At 43.6% G+C, this 19,978-nt stretch overlaps 1 protein-coding gene across 1 annotated transcript in view; it reads left to right on the top strand.

Annotated features, from left to right (window-relative positions):
- COL4A5 (collagen type IV alpha 5 chain) overlaps positions 1–19,978 on the top strand; it is a 132,374-nt gene that overhangs the window by 57,417 nt on the left and 54,979 nt on the right. Inside the window, exons 5-21 of the mRNA XM_083423348.1 lie at positions 798–842; positions 964–1,026; positions 2,974–3,027; positions 5,458–5,484; positions 7,721–7,801; positions 9,950–10,012; positions 12,172–12,207; positions 12,312–12,353; positions 12,464–12,556; positions 13,399–13,452; positions 13,553–13,609; positions 16,172–16,216; positions 16,304–16,357; positions 17,376–17,417; positions 18,147–18,279; positions 19,377–19,550; positions 19,886–19,969. Coding sequence (XP_083279474.1) covers positions 798–842; positions 964–1,026; positions 2,974–3,027; positions 5,458–5,484; positions 7,721–7,801; positions 9,950–10,012; positions 12,172–12,207; positions 12,312–12,353; positions 12,464–12,556; positions 13,399–13,452; positions 13,553–13,609; positions 16,172–16,216; positions 16,304–16,357; positions 17,376–17,417; positions 18,147–18,279; positions 19,377–19,550; positions 19,886–19,969 — 1,147 coding nt within the window. The remainder of the gene's footprint in view (positions 1–797; positions 843–963; positions 1,027–2,973; positions 3,028–5,457; positions 5,485–7,720; positions 7,802–9,949; positions 10,013–12,171; positions 12,208–12,311; positions 12,354–12,463; positions 12,557–13,398; positions 13,453–13,552; positions 13,610–16,171; positions 16,217–16,303; positions 16,358–17,375; positions 17,418–18,146; positions 18,280–19,376; positions 19,551–19,885; positions 19,970–19,978) is intronic.

The following is a 19,978-nucleotide window of genomic DNA, read 5'->3' as shown; positions in this document are numbered from 1 at the left end:
GTTAACCTTCTGAGTGTCCTGTACCTGGGAGGGGCTTCTACGGGAAGTTACGCAATTCCTTTGTGAAGTTAGTTTCACTTCTGCTCCGAGAGCGAGAGAAAGAGCAAGGATGTGTTCCAGCTCTGATGGAATTATTGCTATATTTGCTTGTAAATAAACACTGTTAGATAGAAGCACAGTGTTTGGACCTTTCTTCCTTCTTCTTCTCACACGAAGGCAGTATTGTCTACTCCAGGGTTCCCACACTTGGGTCCTCAGCTGTTGATCACAACTCCCATCCTCCCTAGCTAGCGGAACCCGTGGTCAGGGATGATGGAAACTGTAGTCCGAAAGCAGCTGGAGACCCAAGTTTGAGAAACCCTGGTCTACACTGATTGGCGGTGGCTCTCCAGGGTTTCAGGCAGAGTCTTCCCCAGCCCTACCTGGAGATGCCAGGGATAACTGTGGACCTTTTGTATGCAAAGTAGATGCTCTGCCACTCCGCTGCAGCCCTTCCCCAGCCCATGAAGCTACCCAGAGCACCAGGTAAGTAGAGGGTGCTCCTTGTTCCCTGTTGAAGAGGCTCTAGGGGTGGGGAACCTGGTGCTCTCTGGATGTTGCCGGACTACAATTCCCATCATCACACACCATGGGCCATGCTGGCTCAGACTGTTGGGAGTGGCTCCCCACCTCAACACACCAAACTAGCAATGCTTGTGCCTTGCACACTTCCAGTTGTGGCTGATAACTCTTTTTGAAACTAACAGTTCCTTCATCCCTTTTATCTAAACATTAGTGTGGTTGTTTCTCATCTTCAGGGTCCTCCAGGTCTACCAGGCTTTCCGGGAACACCAGGACTTCCTGTAAGTAAGCTTTGCTTACAGCAATACTGAAATAACAATGGCAGAATCCACTGTTTTGTTCTGGAGCGTACACACTGTGTTGCTTGAATGTGATTGTGCTTCTTTTCTTTCCACTTTGCAGGGGCTACCAGGTCAGGATGGGGCTCCAGGACCTCCAGGTATCCCAGGATGCAATGGAACAAAGGTGGGACTGGTTCTGATGGAAATGCATAGCTCTGCTGCACTCCCATCACCCCTGAACATTGGCCATGCTGGCTGGGGCTGATGGGAGTTGAAGTCTAATAACATCTGGAGAACATCATGTTGGCTACCCCTGAGCTATATGTTTTCCATTCAGATATCTTATTTTTATTTATTTATAGCATTTGTATCTCCTGCTATCCAGCCAAATAGGTTCCTTGAATGGCTTACAAGCAGTCAGTTCAAACAAGGCAGTCTCTGCCCACAGGCTTACATTCTAAAACAAAAACACGACACACAAGGAAACAGGGGCAGGGAGGGAAGAGGTAAAAATCAGACGCTGGCACCAGTTCTTAAAAAGTTTTTATAATGACCGGGTGGTACTGTCTAGGGGTAGTAGGTGCCTGAAGGAACTGGGCTTTCCTGTGATGATTGAAGGCTACAATACTGAGCAGTAGGCATTAGGAGAGCACACTTATTTTCTGTGCCTTTGTCAGCATTGCAGATATAACTGCAAAATTAAAATAATTTGTGTGTGTTGTGAGACAGAGGATATTTGGGGCTGGGTGTTCACCAGTACTGTATGTGGATGACACCCAGCTCTACCCCTCCTTCAAATCAGAACCTGTGAAGGTCCTGTGTGAGTGTCCAGAGGTGTTTGGAGGATGGATGGCAGCCAACAGATTGAGGTTGAATCCTGACAAGACAGAAGTACTGGTTTTGGGGAACAGGGGGTGGGTGGGTTTGGGGGACTCCCTGGTCTTGAATGGGGTAACTGTGCCCCTGAAGGACCAGGTGCGCAACCTGGGAGTCATTTTGGACACAAAGCTGTCCTTAGAGGCTCAGGTCAATTCTGCATCCAGGGCAGCTGTCTACCAGCTCCATCTGGTATGCAGGCTGAGACCTACTTGCGCACTGTCTTGCCAGAGTGGTACATGCTCTGTTATCTCCTCCTTGAATTACTGCAGTTTGCTCTACATGAGGCTACCTTTGAAGGTGACTAGGAAACTACAACTAATCCAGAATGCGGCAGCTAGACTGGTGACTGGGAGTGGCTACCGAGACCATATAACAATAGTCCTAAAGGATGTTCATTGGCTCCCAGTGCACAATTCAAAGTGCTGGTGATGACCTTTAAAGCTCTAAACGGCCTTGGCCCAGTATACCTGAAGGAGCGTCTCCACCCCCATCATTCAGCCCAGACACTGGGGTCCTCCTCCAAGGGTCTTCTGCTAGTTCCCTCACTATGAGAAATGAGGTTACAAGGAAGCAGGCAGAGGGCCTTTTTGGTAGTGGCGCCTGCCCTGTGAAACGCCCTCCCATCAGATGTCAAGGAAATAAACAACTATCTGACTTTTAGACGACATCTGAAGGCAGCCCTGTTTAGGGAAGTTTTTAATGTTTGATGTTTTATCATGTTTTTACTATTCTGCTGGGAGCAACCCACAGTGGCTGGGGAAACCCAGCCATATGGGTGGAATATAAATAAAATGTTGTTGTTGTTAATTTTGTGGGCGCTTGCATAAAATAAATCCCTCCAAGACTCCAAAGCTGCTTTTCCAGGCTGGATAGGTGCCCTGAACAGAAAAATTCCAGTGGAAATATACTGCAAAATTTTGTTATAGGGCCCACACATGTGTGTGTGTCCACATCAGTATTGGTGTCCCAGCTGCATGGAAAGTGCATCAGTCTATCATGGTCTTATGCAGTTTTCCTCCTTCCTTGGAGCGTCAGTCTTTTTCACATATATCAAATAAAAGTGATGCAATAAGAGAATATTGAGTATATGGGGGGGTTCCTTCCTCATGTTTAAAAAGATCTGCTATAACCCCTGTTATAGCAGGGGTTGCAACACACCTGTCTCCTTTGCTCTTTCGTTTTATAGCGGCATGCATTTAGCCTTCCTGCTGTATTTGGTGATGCATTCAAGTCTTTGTTCTGTCCTCTACAGGGAGAACGTGGCTACCCTGGCAGTCCAGGTTTCCCAGGTTTACAAGGCCCCCCTGTAAGTACAAGAAACTTCCTCCTGTAATTGCTATATGTGGTTGATTTTCAGCTGCTTCTTTGAGGCTTTGAGGGGGGACTGTTTGACTGAGCTGGTTTGCACATAACACTAAGCCAAACTATGACTTTACAAATATGCAGGCTCCTGGAGAGGAGAGCGTGGCCAGTTTGCTGCTCCTGCAATCCTGCTTTTCCTGCACATCTGTGACCTAAGCCATGATTTGGCTTAGGGTGTTGTCTGAACCAGGACTCGTGGCTTGTCTTATAGAATGAACTCATAAATAAGGTTTGTTGTTGGGTTTATAGCTCATTATTTGTCTGAAGGAGGCAAACCATGAACCTGGATTTGGATGACACACTAAGGCAAACCATAGTTCTCAGCAGCACAGCCGCAGAAGGATGAGAGTAGGGGTGCACCAACTGTAATCTCCTACCTTTCCACAAACCTTTGTGCACTTAAGTTCACACTAAACCATGGTTTGGCATAGGATGTCACCCAAACTTAGCTCACTGTATTTTGCTTCTGTGCTGTGTTTCTATGGATATTTTATTGTGAGCCGTAGGCTACAACCCTGTGTCCACTTTCCAGGGAGTAAGCCCCATTGAACTCAGAGGAACTAATTGTGTAACTTAATTTTTTTAAATTTTAAGTAAGTCCATCTTGTGACATATCATATTAAAGCCCTTGAAGTTCTGAAGAGATTTGTGTTTTTAGTTTTGACATATCTCAATACTGGGCTGAGCTTCAAAGATTTTTGTGTAGTCCGGCAAGGCCAAAATTGTCATTTTATTTCTTGAAATTTCAAACCCTCATAACTCAAAAACAGGATGAGATGAAAAATTAAAATTTTAGATTTAAACTTAGTTTTGATCATTCAACAAGTATACAAAATATTAAGAAAATTGGATGGCATGAGGTAAAAAAGTTGGATCACTTGATATGGAATGACCCTTAGACCTGTGAAAGAAAGACACAGTAGATCTCTCCACAAATTTCTATGAGTTTGAGGTGGCCTTCTCCATTGATCTTCATGGCACACAAATGAAATAAATCTGTTGGTTAGAGCATGGCGCTGACAACGCCAAGGCTGCAGGTTCAATCCTTGTATGGGAAAGCTGCATATTCCTACATTGTAGGGTGCTGGACTAGACCAGGGGTCTGTAACCTTGAAGACAAAAAGAGCCACTTGGACCCGTTTCCGAAGGAAAAAAACCTGGGAGCCGCCGCAAAACTCGTCATTATAAAAATAACTTATTTGTCACTTTTTTATTATTTCTTTGTTTGACCCCTCAGAATTACTCCTCCTCATAGAAATAAACGTTAAATTAACAAGTTACCTTTTTTTTTTGGTGTGTGTTCTTCACTCCCCTTCAAAACAGTGACCAGCGTACATGCCCCCTTTCAATGCAGTGACCAGCGTACATGCCCCTTACAATGTAGCGGGTGGGCGGGTGGGTGGGAAGGTGACGTCGGGACGGTGCGTGACTAACGCACGCACTGCCCCCATGCAACGTCACAGCCAGTACAGCGCCCGCCACAGTGGGGAGTGTCGGGGCGCACAATGCGCCTCCTCCCCTCGCTAGTATCCGCCCCGGAGCCGCGGCAAAGGTGTAAAAGAGCCACATGTAGCTTCGGAGCCGCGGGTTGCAGACCCCTGGACTAGACTATGCTCAAGATCCCTTCCAACTCTACCATTCTATGATAAAAAAATATGGAGGGTTTGCTTAATCTCTGGCTGCTTTTGCTTTGCAGGTTAACTTTTCAGCCAGGGCAACAGACCAACCTTGGGCACAGTCCTATGGTAGTCCTGTAGCAGTGCGCCAATGTTTGGCAGTTTCTGGGCAAGGTGCCACCAAGAGAAACATTAACCGTTTTTATAACATAGTTGTTCATTCGACACATCTATAATTCCTAGCAAGGCTAAGTTTGTTCAGTTGTCAATTGTCATATTACAGATTGTTTCGATTTCTTTAAAGACAGCTGTACAAAACTTGTGCACCACGAGTTAGTGTTAACTCTGTTTAGTCTGTTTTTATTGGATGATTGCACTGATGGTGGGTAGTGTATTGTTTTGTTATGAGACCTCTCAAGTGTTTTATATATTAAAACTTCAGCATCCACCTCAGGGCAGAGAGACCTGTCTTTGAATTGTGCTCTTGTCCCACATAGTTTTGAGCCCTAAGAGTTGATAAAAAGAAGCTCCATTTATGCTGCAAGTGACTTATTAGAGGCAAACTCTCAAGGCTCCTTGAATCATGGTTTTCTTCTAATCTAAAGAGTACCTTTGACAGTATTCAAGTGTTTGACTCCACCTGTTGTATGTTTGAGTGAACTGCAATTTGAAGCAAGGATGAAACTGCATTTGCTATCTAATAGAAGATTCATAATTCTTTTCTTCTACTCCCCCCCCCCCCCGTTTTTTTGCTGCAGGGTCCCCCTGGCCTAATAGGGATGAAGGTAAGTTGCCATTTGAATGCACTGCTGATTCTCAAGCATTCAACAATAACATTTGGTCTAATTATGCATTTTATTGGCAGCTAGCAACTTTGAGAACTCATTCTTGTGGTTGAAAATGGGGGGGGGGGGAATGGGGCAAGGGAGATTGGCATGTCAGCATTGGGGGAAGTTCTTTCATTTACAGTGAGTGCCACCAGTAGGTACATCTCAGACTGAAGTGCACCAGAAAATTTAAGATATAAGGCTACAATTAAGATGATGCCGCAGCACTCTTTACTGAATTTATGGGGTGACCACAGTTTTGTTCAAAAGAACTTATAACATGGGTGTTGGGCCACAACAATGATTTCTATAGTGCAAAATTATCACAGAACCTGAACTTAAAAAGGTAAAGGTAAAAGGGCCCCTGGCCATTAGGTCCAGTCGTGAACGACTCTGGGGTTGCGGCGCTCATCTCGTTTTATTGGCCGAGGGAGCCGGCGTGCAGCTTCCGGGTCATGTGGCCAGCATGACTAAGCCGCTTAAGCCGCTTCTGGCGAACCAGAGCAGCACACAGAAATGCCGTTTACCTTCCTGCCGGAGTGGTACCTATTTATCTACTTGCACTTTGACGTGCTTTCGAACTGCTAGGTTGGCAGGAGCAGGGACTTAGCAAAGGGAGCTCACCCCGTCGCAGGGATTCGAACCATCAACCTTCTGATTGGCAAGTCTTTGGCTCTGTGGTTTAACCCACAGTGCCACCTGCGTCCCATAACCTGAACTTAGCATTGCACAAAAGAATGTGTAACCAACATGGCCAATGCTCAGTGATGGAGGGAGATGCGGCGCAATACTCACGGCAGGGATAACATTGGGGAAGGCTGTTTAGTTTGATGAGAATGAGCCACAGCAAGCCTTAGCCTCTTGCAAGGATTTGGGAAGCTTTTGCTTCTGGTTGTGATAAACTGCAACTTTACAAAAGCTAAGAAAATGAATTCCAATAGGGACAAATGTAAGGTTCTTCACTTAGGCAGGAAGAACCAGATGCGCAAATATCAGGTGGTGGACACCTGGCTTACCAGCAGTACATGTGAAAATGATCTAGAGGTCTTGGTGGACCACAAGTTTAACATGAGTCAACAGTGTGAATCACTGTGTGATGCAGCAGCAAAAAAAGCTAACACTATCCTAGGCTGCATCAAGAGAATTATATAGTGTCCAGCTCAAGGGAAGTAATAGCAGCATTCTATTCTGCCTTGGCCAGACCACACCTGGAATTCTATGTCTAGTTCTGAGCACCACAAGTTAAGGGTGTTGACAAGCTGGAGCATGTGCAAAGAAGGGCAACCAAGATGATCAAGAGCCTGGAAAGCAAGCTTTATGAGGAGCAGTTGAAGGAGCTGGGGATGTTTAGCCTGGAAAAGAGGAGAGTGAGAGGAGATATGATAGCCACATTCAAATATCTCAAGGGCTGTCACATGGAAGAGGGAACAAACATGGCTTTTTCCCTTCTCTGGAGGGTAGGACTCGAACCAATAGCTCAAGTTACAAGAAAGGAGATTCTGACTAGGAGGTCAGGAAGAGCTTTTGGACAGTGGAACAATCTCCCTCAGGAGGTTGTGGATTCTCCTTCCTTGGAGGTTTTTAAGCAGAGGTTGGATAGCCATCTGCCATGGATGCTTTAGCTGACATTCCTGCATCACAGGGGGTTGGACTAGATGACCCTTGGAGTCCCTTCTACAACTCTATGATTCTATATCATCTGAATTGGACAAATTGTGGTTGATCTTCATTATGATTTGTTTGAAACAAGCCAACTTCAATCTATGATTTTTGATGGTGGCTTGTTTCAGCAAACCGTAGTTACGACTGACCACAATTTGGGATTCAAATGTACGGTAACTAAACCGTCTCTTCCATGTGACAGCAGCAGAGTAGGAGATGCGAGGGAAGAGGGTGCAAGCCTGAAGCTTGCTTCAGCTTGTTTTTGTCATACTGAACTATGGTTTAGCCACAACTTTTGAACATAACCCCTGCATACTTCAAATCATTGGTCAGAAAAATATTATGAACGAGTTCCCACAGGGAAATTTCTAAGTTAAAAAAAAAATGGTTGGAAGGTTTCTTTTGCACAGTTAAGCTCCTATAAGAAAGAATTTGTCACTTTGAGACATAAATGTTTCTGATCTAGCTCTTTTATAATATGTTCCAGTATTCCTTTCTTACTCCAAATTTCTTTCTTTTTTTTTCCTTTTAGGGGGAGCCAGGTGAGATACTGACATCTTTGCAGCCAGGACAAAAGGGTGATCCAGGATTTCCAGGACTACCAGGACTACCAGTAAGTTGATGAAGATGTCACTTTATGATGTCTTGCCTGTGTAAAAAAAAAAGGAAAAAAAAGGAAGCGCCACAGCATTAATTGCATTTATGACAGTGTTAGTAATAAGTGCTGAATATTCAGAGCAATAAATACAGGTATAGGTTTTGTGTGTACCTCTGTGTGAACTTTTTTGGTACACATAATAAACAAATTGAAATAATAACAGGCTTCAAACTACCATTAAACTCATCATTTTTTAAAAATCTTTTTTTATTAAGTACAAATTAGAAAACATACATATTTACAACAAAAGAAAATACAAAAGAAAAAGAAAATACATAAACTCATTAATTGAATTGTTTGGTTATTTTTTATCTAATGATAACAAAATGATAGTACGTCTTTTAACTTCTGCACACATGATTGGTGGCTGTGGGAGAATCTCTGCAATTGCAGATAGGCTTATAAGAGTTGGGAGTTGGGACATAGTTTACACGGTTAAATTAACTAACATGGCAATGATCAGAAAGGGTAGACAACTGAGCGATGTCTTTATAGCAAAATACAGTATGTTACGTACTGGACTAACAAAGTTCTAGAAAAATATACTGTACTAGTTGTACATTATTCATTTATTGCAATTTATACTGTTCCATTTTACTTTGTAATATGTTTATGGTGTGTTAAAATTAACTGGGGACTGTTTTGAATGTAAAACCAAACTTTATGGGTCCCCAGATTTACATTTATCTATTACGTACTGTTTTGGAATCTGCTTTCAAGCTGCAGTTGTGTGAAGGAGCCACCAGGTGGCAGCTGGGAGCTACAGAAAGTCATCCATAGGACTGTTTAACCAGAAAATCAGGCTCTTATTTAGATCAAAGTGTGTGTTGTAAGTGTGTTTATTGCCAAACTGGGGCTGTGCTGCAAACACTGTTGAGTTCATGGGCAGAAGAGAGTGCATGTTCAGAAATGGAGTTCACAGGTTTCTGTTCGGAAACGATGAAATCCAGGGAAGTTGGTTCCAAAAGAAAAAACAGCTTTGTTTGCAGTTTGTCCTAACAATTGCCTCACTGTTTTGTCCTCCTATCTGATTCTCTCACAGTTCCACAGTTTTGTGCCCAGCATCAGTGCAAGCACATCAGGAAGCTCTGTTTGTCTCCCAGATCAGCGGCTTATTTTTAGTGGGTCTGTTCTTTGAATTGAGCAGGGGTCAAAACACCAGTGCAATTCGTTCGCTCCATTGATTTGTTTCTGTGTGAGCTGAAGACATCAAAGCCTTTCTAAACCTCTCCTCTCCAGTGTGAACAGCAATGTGGTGCAGTGATTAGAGCGTTGGGCATTGACACTGGGAGGCCAGGATTCAAATCCACACTCATCCACGAAGTTTACTGGGTGACACTCAGCCTAACCTACCTTACAAGGTTGTGTTGAGGATAAACTTGGGAGGGGAAGAAGTGCTTACACCACCCAAAGCTCCTTGGAGAGAGGAAAAAAAGGGGGGGGATATAAGGCAGTAAAATATGTAACAGGACTGGGCGATACTTTGTCCACAACCAGTTTGAAGTCCATATCATGATACTGGGTTTCATAATTTTTGACCCCGCAATATATTGTGAATCATGATGTGTGTGCTATGCAAAAATCATGATGCAGGAAAAACTGTGGAGCCAGCCAATGCTTCTACATACCTCCATCCTTATTTCAGACATCATGATATGTCGATATATTGCGACATTTAGCTGGTGAAAACCAGATATCCCCCGGCCCTAATAAATAAACCAGAGGCTCCCCTCCCTGAGGAGTGTGCTCTATGCCACCCTCTCCCTGCTACACAATAGAAACGCAGACAAATGAGGAGCAAGCAGATGAGGTTCCTAAGGGGAGAGCTCTGATGGAGCCATTATCACTGGTCACAATGGAAGGGAGGGAATTGTAAACACTGTTTTCTGAAATGCAAGTGAGAGATAGCTGCAGAGGTGCATAGCAAGGGTAGGCAGCCCTCCAGAAGTTGATGTGACTTCAACTCCTGACCATTGGCTGTGCTTGCTGGGACTGGTGGGAATTGGATTAGGAAGGCAACAAGTCTCTGGCACCCGCCCTGGAGTTTGCTATGGGTTTCCTCTTGCCCACAGTTTGACTCTTTCTTTTCTTCTCTTGTTCCAGGGCCCCGCAGGTCCCACTGGATCACAGGGCCCTATTGGTCCTCCTGGGCCCCCAGGTTTGCTGGTACGTTTCCTTGATGACCTCCATCTGGCTTGCAGAATGAGTAGATGGTGAAAGAAAAGTGCTTGTAGCTGCCCAACTTGCGGTTTCAGAAGTGGTGGGGGGCAAACAGGTTGCCCAGGTCTATGGCCTATGCCCCTTTCTCTTGTCCTGGTCATCACGACAGGTCCATGTTTGCATCAGGGTGAACTGTAACAATTTCCTAGGGAGCAGGGATTTATATCAAAGGTCCAATGTATGGAGTTTTGCATGTGAAAGAACCATACCTTTGACCTGACCCATATGGCTCCCTTACGCACATATCCCTGGAGATGTCTGGGGATCATATTTGCAGAAAAATAGCTCCCACACTGTTGTGTTATATGAGTATAATAAATACAGAATTTAGAATCCCACTTGCCTTCTTCCGAAACAGGCTAACCTTTCTCATATATATATATATATATATATGTATTTTATAAATATTTTATTCGTTTTTGCATAAAAGACAACAAAGCAAAACAAAAGCAACAAACAATACACCAAAAACATAAAGAATTACACAAACATAACATACTACAAACAACAGAAATAAAAACAATCTTATCTTCATATTGATCTTGCATTAACTTGTTTCTCTGACTTCCCCGAGTCTCCCTTCCCTGTATTCCAATTCATACAATTAAACAACAAATCCCTTCCCTCTGTCATAATTAACCTCCTTTCTGATTTGAATGTCTTAATATAGCTTATTCAATGCTTAGAACTTAGAATGTTGGGTCTTCTAATCCTTAAAATTTTACTCCAATAACCTTATACATTCAATCTGATGTTATTTTAACATTCATTAATCTTGTAGTGTTTCTGTAAATAGTCTTTAAATTTCTTCCAATCTTCCTCCACCGTCTCTTCACCCTGGTCTCTGATTCTGCCAGTCATTTCTGCGGATTCCATATAGTCCATGACTTTCATCTGCCATTCCTCCAGTGTGGGTAATTCTTGTGTCTTCCAATACTTTGCAATAACCTTTCTCATATACACATCACTTGCAAAGCATTCTAGTCTAGGGATCAAATATCAGTGGCACAATTCAAACCATGTTCTAAACTATGGTTGAAGGATTGCTTGAACCAGGCCACTGAGATTTGATCTCTAGACAACTATGTTTCCTTTGCGGTGTATATATGTGATCAGGAGCAAGCTGTGGGCTCATGTTGCTCCCTTCCCAGATGTGGCTTCACTTTGAGTTTCTTGTTTAGTGCAAACCACAGTTTACCATGATATATGAATTAGCCAACTATAGTTCATGATCACTCTCCAAACAGGAATGGGAAATGACACCTAAAAGTAGGTTTCAAATTGAAGTTTGGAAAGCAAGTGCAGTGTGGTGATTTGGATAACTTGCCCGCAATATCTCTTCCTGTTTTCCCTTGTGGTGGGGAAAACTGGGGAGATAAGTGGGTGTAATAAGTGCACCTCCTTCCCAAATGTTGCCTGTGAGTGGAGGCAGCCCTCTCCTGGAGTACCCCTTTCTCTTCCATTACAATTAAGTACAGTGGTGCCTCGCAAGACGAAAAGAATCCGTTCTGCGAGTCTCTTCGTCTTGCGGTTTTTTTCGTCTTGCAAAGCAAGCCCATTAGCGGATTAGTGCTATTAGCGGTTTAGCGGCTATTAGCGGCTATTAAAGGCTTAAGGGATTAGCGGATTAGCTGCTAAAAGGCTATTAGCAGCTTAGATCAGCTGTTAAGCGGCTTAGATCAGCTGTTAAGCGGCTTGGCGATCAGCTGTTAAGCGGCTTAGGGGCTTGGGAAAAAGGGGGGGAGGGGAAAAAACACCCAGGAATCGCAAGGCATTTTCGTCTTGCGAAGCAAGCCCATAGCAAATTTGTCCTGCGAAGCACCTCCAAAACGGAAAACCCTTTCGTCTAGCGAGTTTTCCGTCTTGCGAGGCATTCGTCTTGCGGGGCACCACTGTATATTCCAAGTGATAAACCTGGGGTGGAGTTTTTCTTTTCTCCTCTTCCCCTGATTTATTTATTTGTCACTATAAAAGAAAGGAAAGAAACAATAAATAAATAGCAACAACAGAGCCAATGCTCTGTTTCTCAGAAGGCCAGCATGGATTTGTCTTGTGGGGTTACAGAAGTAGTCCTGGAGATTGACTGCCGTGTTTGTCATTTTCAGGGTCCTCCCGGCCCCCCAGGACTACCGGGTCCTAAGGTATAGTATATTTTAACAGTGTTTGTCCTTGTTTGGTTGTTTGCATTCAGTCTCACGTACTTAGGGTTTGTCGTCTTCTTCTTATCATTTCAAATTCCTTTTAGGGCAACATGGGCTTGAACTTCCAAGGGCCAAAAGGAGAAAAGGTAAGTGTGGGGCATGGAAGTGGAGATTTGATTCTGCTCATTCTTGGTACTGCTTCTATGAGAGTGGCCTAATGATGTTAACGTGCCTTGTTGTCTCCTGCGGGAATTAGGGTGAGCAGGGACTCCAAGGACCCCCGGGACCCCCAGGACAGCTTGGCGAACAGAAAAGAACAAATGATGTAGAGTTTCAGAAAGGTGATCAGGTAAGTGAGAGGAAGATGGTTCCACAGGCATTCTTCCTTCAGCCAACCTTCATGGGTTGCTCTGGTTTGCATCAGTGGGTCACCCTGTACCACACTCCCCCATCCCATCGGGCCCATTGTCTGGAGGAGAGTGTTAATGCCCCTGCCTTCGCTGCCTGCCCCATTCGCTTGCACTTCCTCCAAACATACTTTGTGCAGCCCAAAATGCAGGCTTGACCACCTACTAACTCCTGTGATCTCTGCATCTGCAGCAAATCTGCATCTCTTGCCTGCAGCACCAGCTACAAAGCAGAGGCGGGGCTGCTGCTACAATTGTTTTAACTGTTTTTAATTTTTTTAAATTTGGGTGGGGTTTTTGCTTGCTTTTGCTGTTGACTTCTGCTGGAGAGGTGTATAAGGAAAGAGGGACACAGCCTGCCTCACATAGCAGATGCCTCCAAATTCTGCTGGAACATAATAAGACAATCAATCTAGCAGGATGCTCATAATTCAGCAGCGCAAATTATAACATGAGATAAAGAGGAGGAGAGAGGAAAATTTAGAACAAGAATACACAGATAGAGAGGAAATAGAGAGGAATAGAGAGGAAGCCAGGAATAGGAGTGGAAGAGAAATATATGAAAATAAGTTTTCTTTCTTTTTTTCTTATCATTTTTTTTAATGCAACAGTTGTCGTACTAATGTTAATATACCAATGAAGAACTGTAATAGAAAAGCAAATGAAAACAAATAAATCCTGCTGGGGCATTGTACCTTAGATGGGAGGGAAGTATTAAGTCCTCAAGGGCAGTGATTTATTTTCAACTATATCGTCTTTCTCTCTCTTCCCCCATGCTTGACAGGGTGTTCCAGGTGACCGAGGCCCCACAGGTCCCCCTGGGTTTCCAGGTCCTCCTGTAAGTCAGTTCCTTTCTGAGTTCATTTTTTAAATCATAGCAAAGTGCACTAAACATCTTTGTTGTCACGGGTGCTGACGCCGTGCTTCCTTTTTTCCAGGGTCTTCCCGGTGGTGGAAAAGGTGAAAAAGGTGAACAAGGAGAACCAGGCAAAAGGGTAAGTAACTTCTTTGAACTCAACGTTTATCTTTCCAGACCTTGTATAACTTTGGGTATTCAGGTTGGGTCACCAAATACTGGGTAAGAAATTTTCCTTTCTCCTATGGTCCGCTAAGATAGTGGGTTGGTCAGTGGTTTTCCCTGGACAAGAAGGGCCTCATTGATGGCACACACCAGAATGCAGGTTTTTTTATTCTGGGTTTAATTTAAACTGGACTGATTCCTGTTCTATCCTTGGAGTGGGCACTGGCAACTATTAACAGAGAAGAACCTGATCACCTGGGCCAGCAGATCGCACTCCTACAAAGGCTCATTATTTGGGGGAGAAGCGGGTGGTGATCCATGATTCATTGAGTGGCTGGGGCCCACATCCAGTCATGGCAGACCAGAAGATGTAAATACATTTATTAATTTCATTTCCAAATCTCTCACCACGAAACATCCTCAGGTGATTTAACAATAAAACAGAAACAATAAAAAGTAGCGTATATTTTGCTCTATAAGACTCACTTTTTCCCTCCTAAAAAGTAAGGGGAAATGTGTGTGCGTCTTAAGGAGCGAATGCAGGCTGCACAGCTATCCTAGAAGCCAGAACAGCAAGAGCGATTGCTGCTTTCACTGCAAAGCGATCCCTCTTGCTGTTCTGGCTTCTGACATTCAGAATATTTTTTTCCTTGTTTTCGTCCTCTAAAAACTAGGTGCGTCTTGTGGTCTGGTGCGTCTTATAGAGCGAAAAATACGGTATATAAAAACGCAATTTCAAATCCAATAAATACAGAATGGGATAACAATCTCCACATAAAAGGATTGTTGAAGCATTCACAGAACTCATTAGACTCTGTCACACGAAGCTTAGATATTTAAATTATAACAAGAAACCTTAACAGACTCACAAAACTGTCTCCCAAAGAGCTGAAATAGTAAGAAGTGGCCTCAAAGCCCATGTTTACAAAGCATTAACTTTACAAAACATGGAAACCACACTGTGAGCACTGGCTTTGCAACCACTCCTTAGAGTGTGATTTCCATATGTTGTAAAGTTATTCCAAGGAATCTTCCATTTTATTTCTCCTGAAGCGTGTTCATCAGCAATATTTTAATACATATCGACACAACCAGCTTTAGCCACTGTTAATTTATTTTCTTATCAGACACATGGTAGTAAGAAAATCTTAGAATCCCCCCAAAAACTGCTATCCTTGTGGATTCTGTCACCCGTCAAGGATGAGCTGTAAATTTAGCACATCTTAGGAATGCAAGTGGTTTATTGTTCATAATTTCCATCCTAAAACCAACATGACAATCTTAATTCCTTTGTGGTGGGGAAGGTACAGTGGTGCCTCGCAAGACGAAAAGAATCCGTTCCGGGAGTCTTTTCGTCTTGCGGTTTTTTCGTCTTGCGAAGCAAGCCCATTGACGGAGTAGCGCTATTAGTGCTATTGGCTAAAAAAGGGCTAAAAACGGTTTTTTGGGGGGGGATTAGCGGTTTTGCTGCTAAAATGCTTTTAGCAGCTTAGCGATTCAGAATAAGGGGTTTTGGAGCAAAAAAAAAAATTCGATTTTTTTCGTCATTTTTCGTCTTGCGAAGCAAGCCCATAGGGAAATTCGTCTTGCGAAGCGCCTCTGCAGATGGAAAACCCTTTCGTCTTGCGGGTTTTCCGTCTTGCGAGGCATTCGTCTTGCGGGGCACCACTGTATATGGTAGCGCTGTGAGTGCCTTTTCTACAGCTCAGTGCGCAAGATGCCACTGTTTATATTCAAAACTCTTCTCTTCTTTTCTTTTCTTTTCGTTTCGTTTGGAGAAATTCACTAGGCCCCCCCCTTGCCTTTTGTTTTTGGTTGTTTTAGAAAGCCAGTCTTTTAATAATTTCTTTGGCCACACTATGCTTTCTACTTTATCAAAGGGACTTTGAGAATCGCCCCCTCCAAAAAAGATCTTCCTGTAATTTGCAGAAAAGGAAGATTGATAAATATTACAGAATCAGCCTGGGAGTATATCCTTTTCTGAATTTTTAAAATTGAATTTTAATAACAAACAATCTGCAAAAAGAAGAAATGAAAGAAAACATAGGTTGGTGGGGGTTTTTTAAGGATAAGTTGTCACAGTTGCAGAGAAGAAGTAATACAGTGTACAGCTCTGTGATTTATGAAGCCAATAATAAGGCATACCAGGAGGAAAAGGAGGTGTGGTCTGAATTAAAACAATTACAAATTTTTATTTTGTAAAAATAAGATTAAAAAAACAACCCATTGTACTGTATTAAATCCAGAAACTCACATAGAGCCTAAGTTTGTTTGTCTGTTACATTTCCCTAAGAATTCATGCCATCATCTGTTTGCTGTGCTTTTTACTCCTGTCATTGTCAGCCTTGGTCCTTGTTTTAATTACCCATGCTTACTATGGGGGTTGCCTGCCTGTTGGTATTCTTTCGGAAAGTTGCGCTGGAGAGACATTTTTCATATTATCTTAGCAAGTGGTATGAACAGCGCAATGTCAGTAGCATATTTGTGCTTCCGAAACTGCTTGATTGCTTTTTCAATACACATTTGTATTTTAAAGGGGAAACCTGGCAAGGACGGAGAATCTGGTCAGCCTGGCTTGCCTGTGAGTCTATTACATTTTTCTTCCTTCTATAATGACCTTCCACAGTTTAAGTTTTTTGAGGATTGATTTCTTCTCTCTCCATCATAGGGTTTGCCTGGAGGTCGTGGTATACCTGGTTTTCCAGGAAGAGATGGAGAGAAAGTGAGTATGTTTTGCAACATGGAAAGCTCATTTTATTTGTTTGTCTGAAGTATTTTCACCCCACTCTGGAGCCAAAAAGAACTCTTCTAGTTGGGTTGCAATCTAAAATAGGCTCCCAAGGTGTGGTCCGGGGATCAGCAGTGGTTTGAAAGTTTTGTTCAGGTAGCTTGCAGCAGCATCTCTCCAGAGTGGCTTCAGTGGCTACTTCATCATTCCCAGGTCCTTGTGGAAGGTTGTGGGATGGACCAGAAATGACAGAGGGAGGTTCTGCCTTCCTCAGAGGAATAAAGCCATAGCTCGCAGAAAGTCAGGGGAAGGTCTCTAGGCTAAGTGGTCTGCCAAGAAGATCCTTGACTATTTTTGAATGGTCTGCAGAGGGCGGAAAGTTTGAGAACCAGTGATATAAAGGGCATGATACAAAATGAAAATTGGTTGATAGGGAGGAGGGGGGAAATGAATCCATTTCTTCGATGCAAAGTTCTTAAAATGCCAAGAAAACGACAGCAGTTCAAGGAGAAGAGGAGGTAAAAGTTACAGTGGTACCTCGGGTTACAGACGCTTCCGGTTACAGACGCCGCTAACCCAGAAATAGTGCTTCAGGCTAAGAACTTTGCTTCAGGATGAGAACAGAAATCATGCGGCGGCAGCGAGAGGCCCCATTAGCTAAAGTGGTACCTCAGGTTAAGGACCTCCGGAACAAATTAAGTTCTTAACCCGGGTTACCACTGTACTGTGTTCTTAGCAAGCCAATGGAATGGCCCTGCCTCCCTTGGCTCTCTCTGTTTTGACGGAATAGCGTCATCTGAAGGAGACATGCCTTGGTAGCTCAGTCGGTGTTGTGGGTTCAAGCCCCATGTTGGGCAAAAGATTCCTGTATTGCAGGGGGTTGGACTAGATGACCCTTGTGGTCCCTTCCATCTCTATGATTCTGCGGGGGCTTGGTGGAGCTTGTTTCTTAGCAAAGTCAACTGAGTGGCCCTGCTTCCCTATTAAACTTGCTGAATTTTTTTTTGGGCAGGGCAGTAAAGGTGATGCTGGTCCTCCTGGTCCTCCTGGACATGTAAGTTTCTGCCCATTCATTCTATTTCCTCCCTCCCTTAAGTTCCCCTGTGGCATGTTGATTATGTTCATTTAATTCACTTACTTTTAATGTTTTGTGTTGTAATTGTAAAATGTTACAAAGTGGTATTATACAGTGGTACCTTGGGATGCAAACGGGATCTGTTCCGCATCCTGAATGGAACGTTCGCATCCTGAATGGAACGTAAGACATGACGGTGCATCTGTGCGTGCGTGGGTCGCGTTTTGCCACTTCCGCGCATGTGTGTGATGTCATTTTGAGCATCTGCGCATGCGCGAGCAGTGAAACCTGGAAGTAACGCACTCCGTTACTTCTGGGTTGCCGCAGAGCGCAACCCGAACGCTCTCAACCTGGAGCACATTCAACCTGAGGTATGACTGTATATTACATCGGCTACCAACACCACCCCCCGCCAAAAAACCCTTACAAATATATACCAATACACACCTTTTTTTGAAAATGAGCATGGTCTTCAAATGAATAATACTTATAGATATTTTGAAGATGACATATTATGTCTTTGCAGGAACCATCCCTTTGTAAATATCTATCCCAGTATGCTAAAAAATGATTCCAGTTTTCACAATACACCATGATCTCCACTGGTTTGCTCCCAGCCTCCGTGAAACATGACTAAGTACTAATTTAGCTTGATAGAATCTCTGTCCTTTTCTGTGTGTGTAACTTTCTTTTAATGGAATATTCCAGACCATTCTAAGGCCAGATACTGGAACAACGGTGGGACCAAAAGGTAGTAAAGGGTTGCCAGGAATTCCTGGAGACAAAGGAGAACGTGGATATCCAGGCCAACAGGGGCCACCTGGCCTACCAGGTTCACCAGGTAAGACCCTTGAGTGTCTGGAGCATTACGACCAAACACACACGAAGCAACTTCTCCCCAAAGCCAGTTCAGGAATCAGGGCTGATTTGGATTTGCACCCTGATTTTGTTCTGGATTCGGCCAAATCAGTTGCCCATCATCCCTAGTAGGAATTCTGTTTGTTTGTTTGTTTGGAGATATTTTATAATGTGACACCAGCACTCTCCAACAAGGATCTCACTGCCCTGCTTAAAGGCAAAAACCTGGGATCTACTGGAATCTTCTCACCATCCAAGCCCGTAGTGATAAATCAGACTAGCACAAGTGATTTTAAAGTTGTATTTAAGCTACAGCTATAACAGAACTGACAGAGTAGAGAATACGAAATAAGGAATAAATAACACAAAGGTTCTGACATGTCCTTCTTGCTTTTCTCCTGTGCTTACTTTGACCGCATTCACACCTGACATATAAAGCACTATGTTCCCCAGGCATGCCCAATATGCCTTACTTTACTTCCGCTTATGTTGTAACTTCCTAACTGCTTTTCTATGATGTAGTGTCCCCATAATACAAAGACCCCTTGGTTATAATTATGCTGCATTAGATGCAAAGACACACACCTACTTCACCTTGGCCTCTCTGATGGTTATGATTATTTATTATTGATGTTATATATCACATGCAGTTTGGCTCTTTTCCTTGTGTGTTGGGCAAAACCAGGGGGTGGAAAGAAAACCCAGAGTTGATTTTAAGTATATTATAATAACCAAAAGGCTTTACACAGAGGTATTTGTAGAAACCCTCTCACTCCCAAGTTGATCTTTTAAAAGGAAACATCACCCACAGGTGTGTTTCCTTCTCTGTCTTATACAGCTTGAATTCCTTGTGTTTAGCTGTGAGATTTCACACCTGTACAACCCAAATGCTTTCCATGTGTCTGAAAATCTTACTTGCCAGCCCTTGTTGGGAGTGCCCATTTTAAATAGTTGCCTCTTGATAGAGCAACTTGCAAAAAAAGATGCTTTGCTTCATTGCCTGGTTGGTTTCCCTTTGCTTCTCTCTAAAAGCGCCCTAATTTTGAATTACAAAGATGCTGAGATCTTTTCTCATTGCAGGAATTCCAAGTGTTGGCTCTCCTGGTACTCCTGGTTTTCCCGGTGAGAGAGGACAGAAGGGGGATCAAGGCCTTCCTGGAATCCCAATACCAGGGCCACCTGGAAATGATGGACAACGAGGCTTACCTGGCCCCCCTGGCCCTCCTGGCCCCCCTGGAACTACCATTCCACCCAGTAAGTAATGTTTTTTGTCTATAAATCAGTGGCTAAAATGCTCTTCATTTGAGGAATGGCTAGCTGGGTCTTCAATACACGCAGTCTCAAAGCTTTTAGATGGCTCATGAATTCAATCCCTACCAACTCCAGGTAGGACTGGGAAACGCTCGTGTCTGAAACCCAGGAGAGCTGCTCCCAATCCGTGTAGACAATACTGAGCTAGAAGAACCAGCTTCCTAAGTAGCTTGTCAGTCTTACATGGGTGGATGGAAGATGGAGCAAACTTACTGAGCTTTGGCTCATCTACCCATAAGTTCTCTTAGTTCTTGAACTTCATTTGCTTTTCCTTTCAGTTGACAGACTCTGTGAGCGAGGACCCCCTGGCCTCCCAGGACTCCCAGGAGAACAAGGATTTATGGGGGAGAGAGGCCAGAAAGGTGGGTTCC

The sequence above is a fragment of the Podarcis tiliguerta genome (assembly GCF_965153285.1).
Source record: "Podarcis tiliguerta genome assembly, chromosome: Z".
NCBI classification, from domain to species: domain Eukaryota; kingdom Metazoa; phylum Chordata; class Lepidosauria; order Squamata; family Lacertidae; genus Podarcis; species Podarcis tiliguerta.
This window is presented reverse-complemented; position numbering and strand designations above follow the sequence as displayed.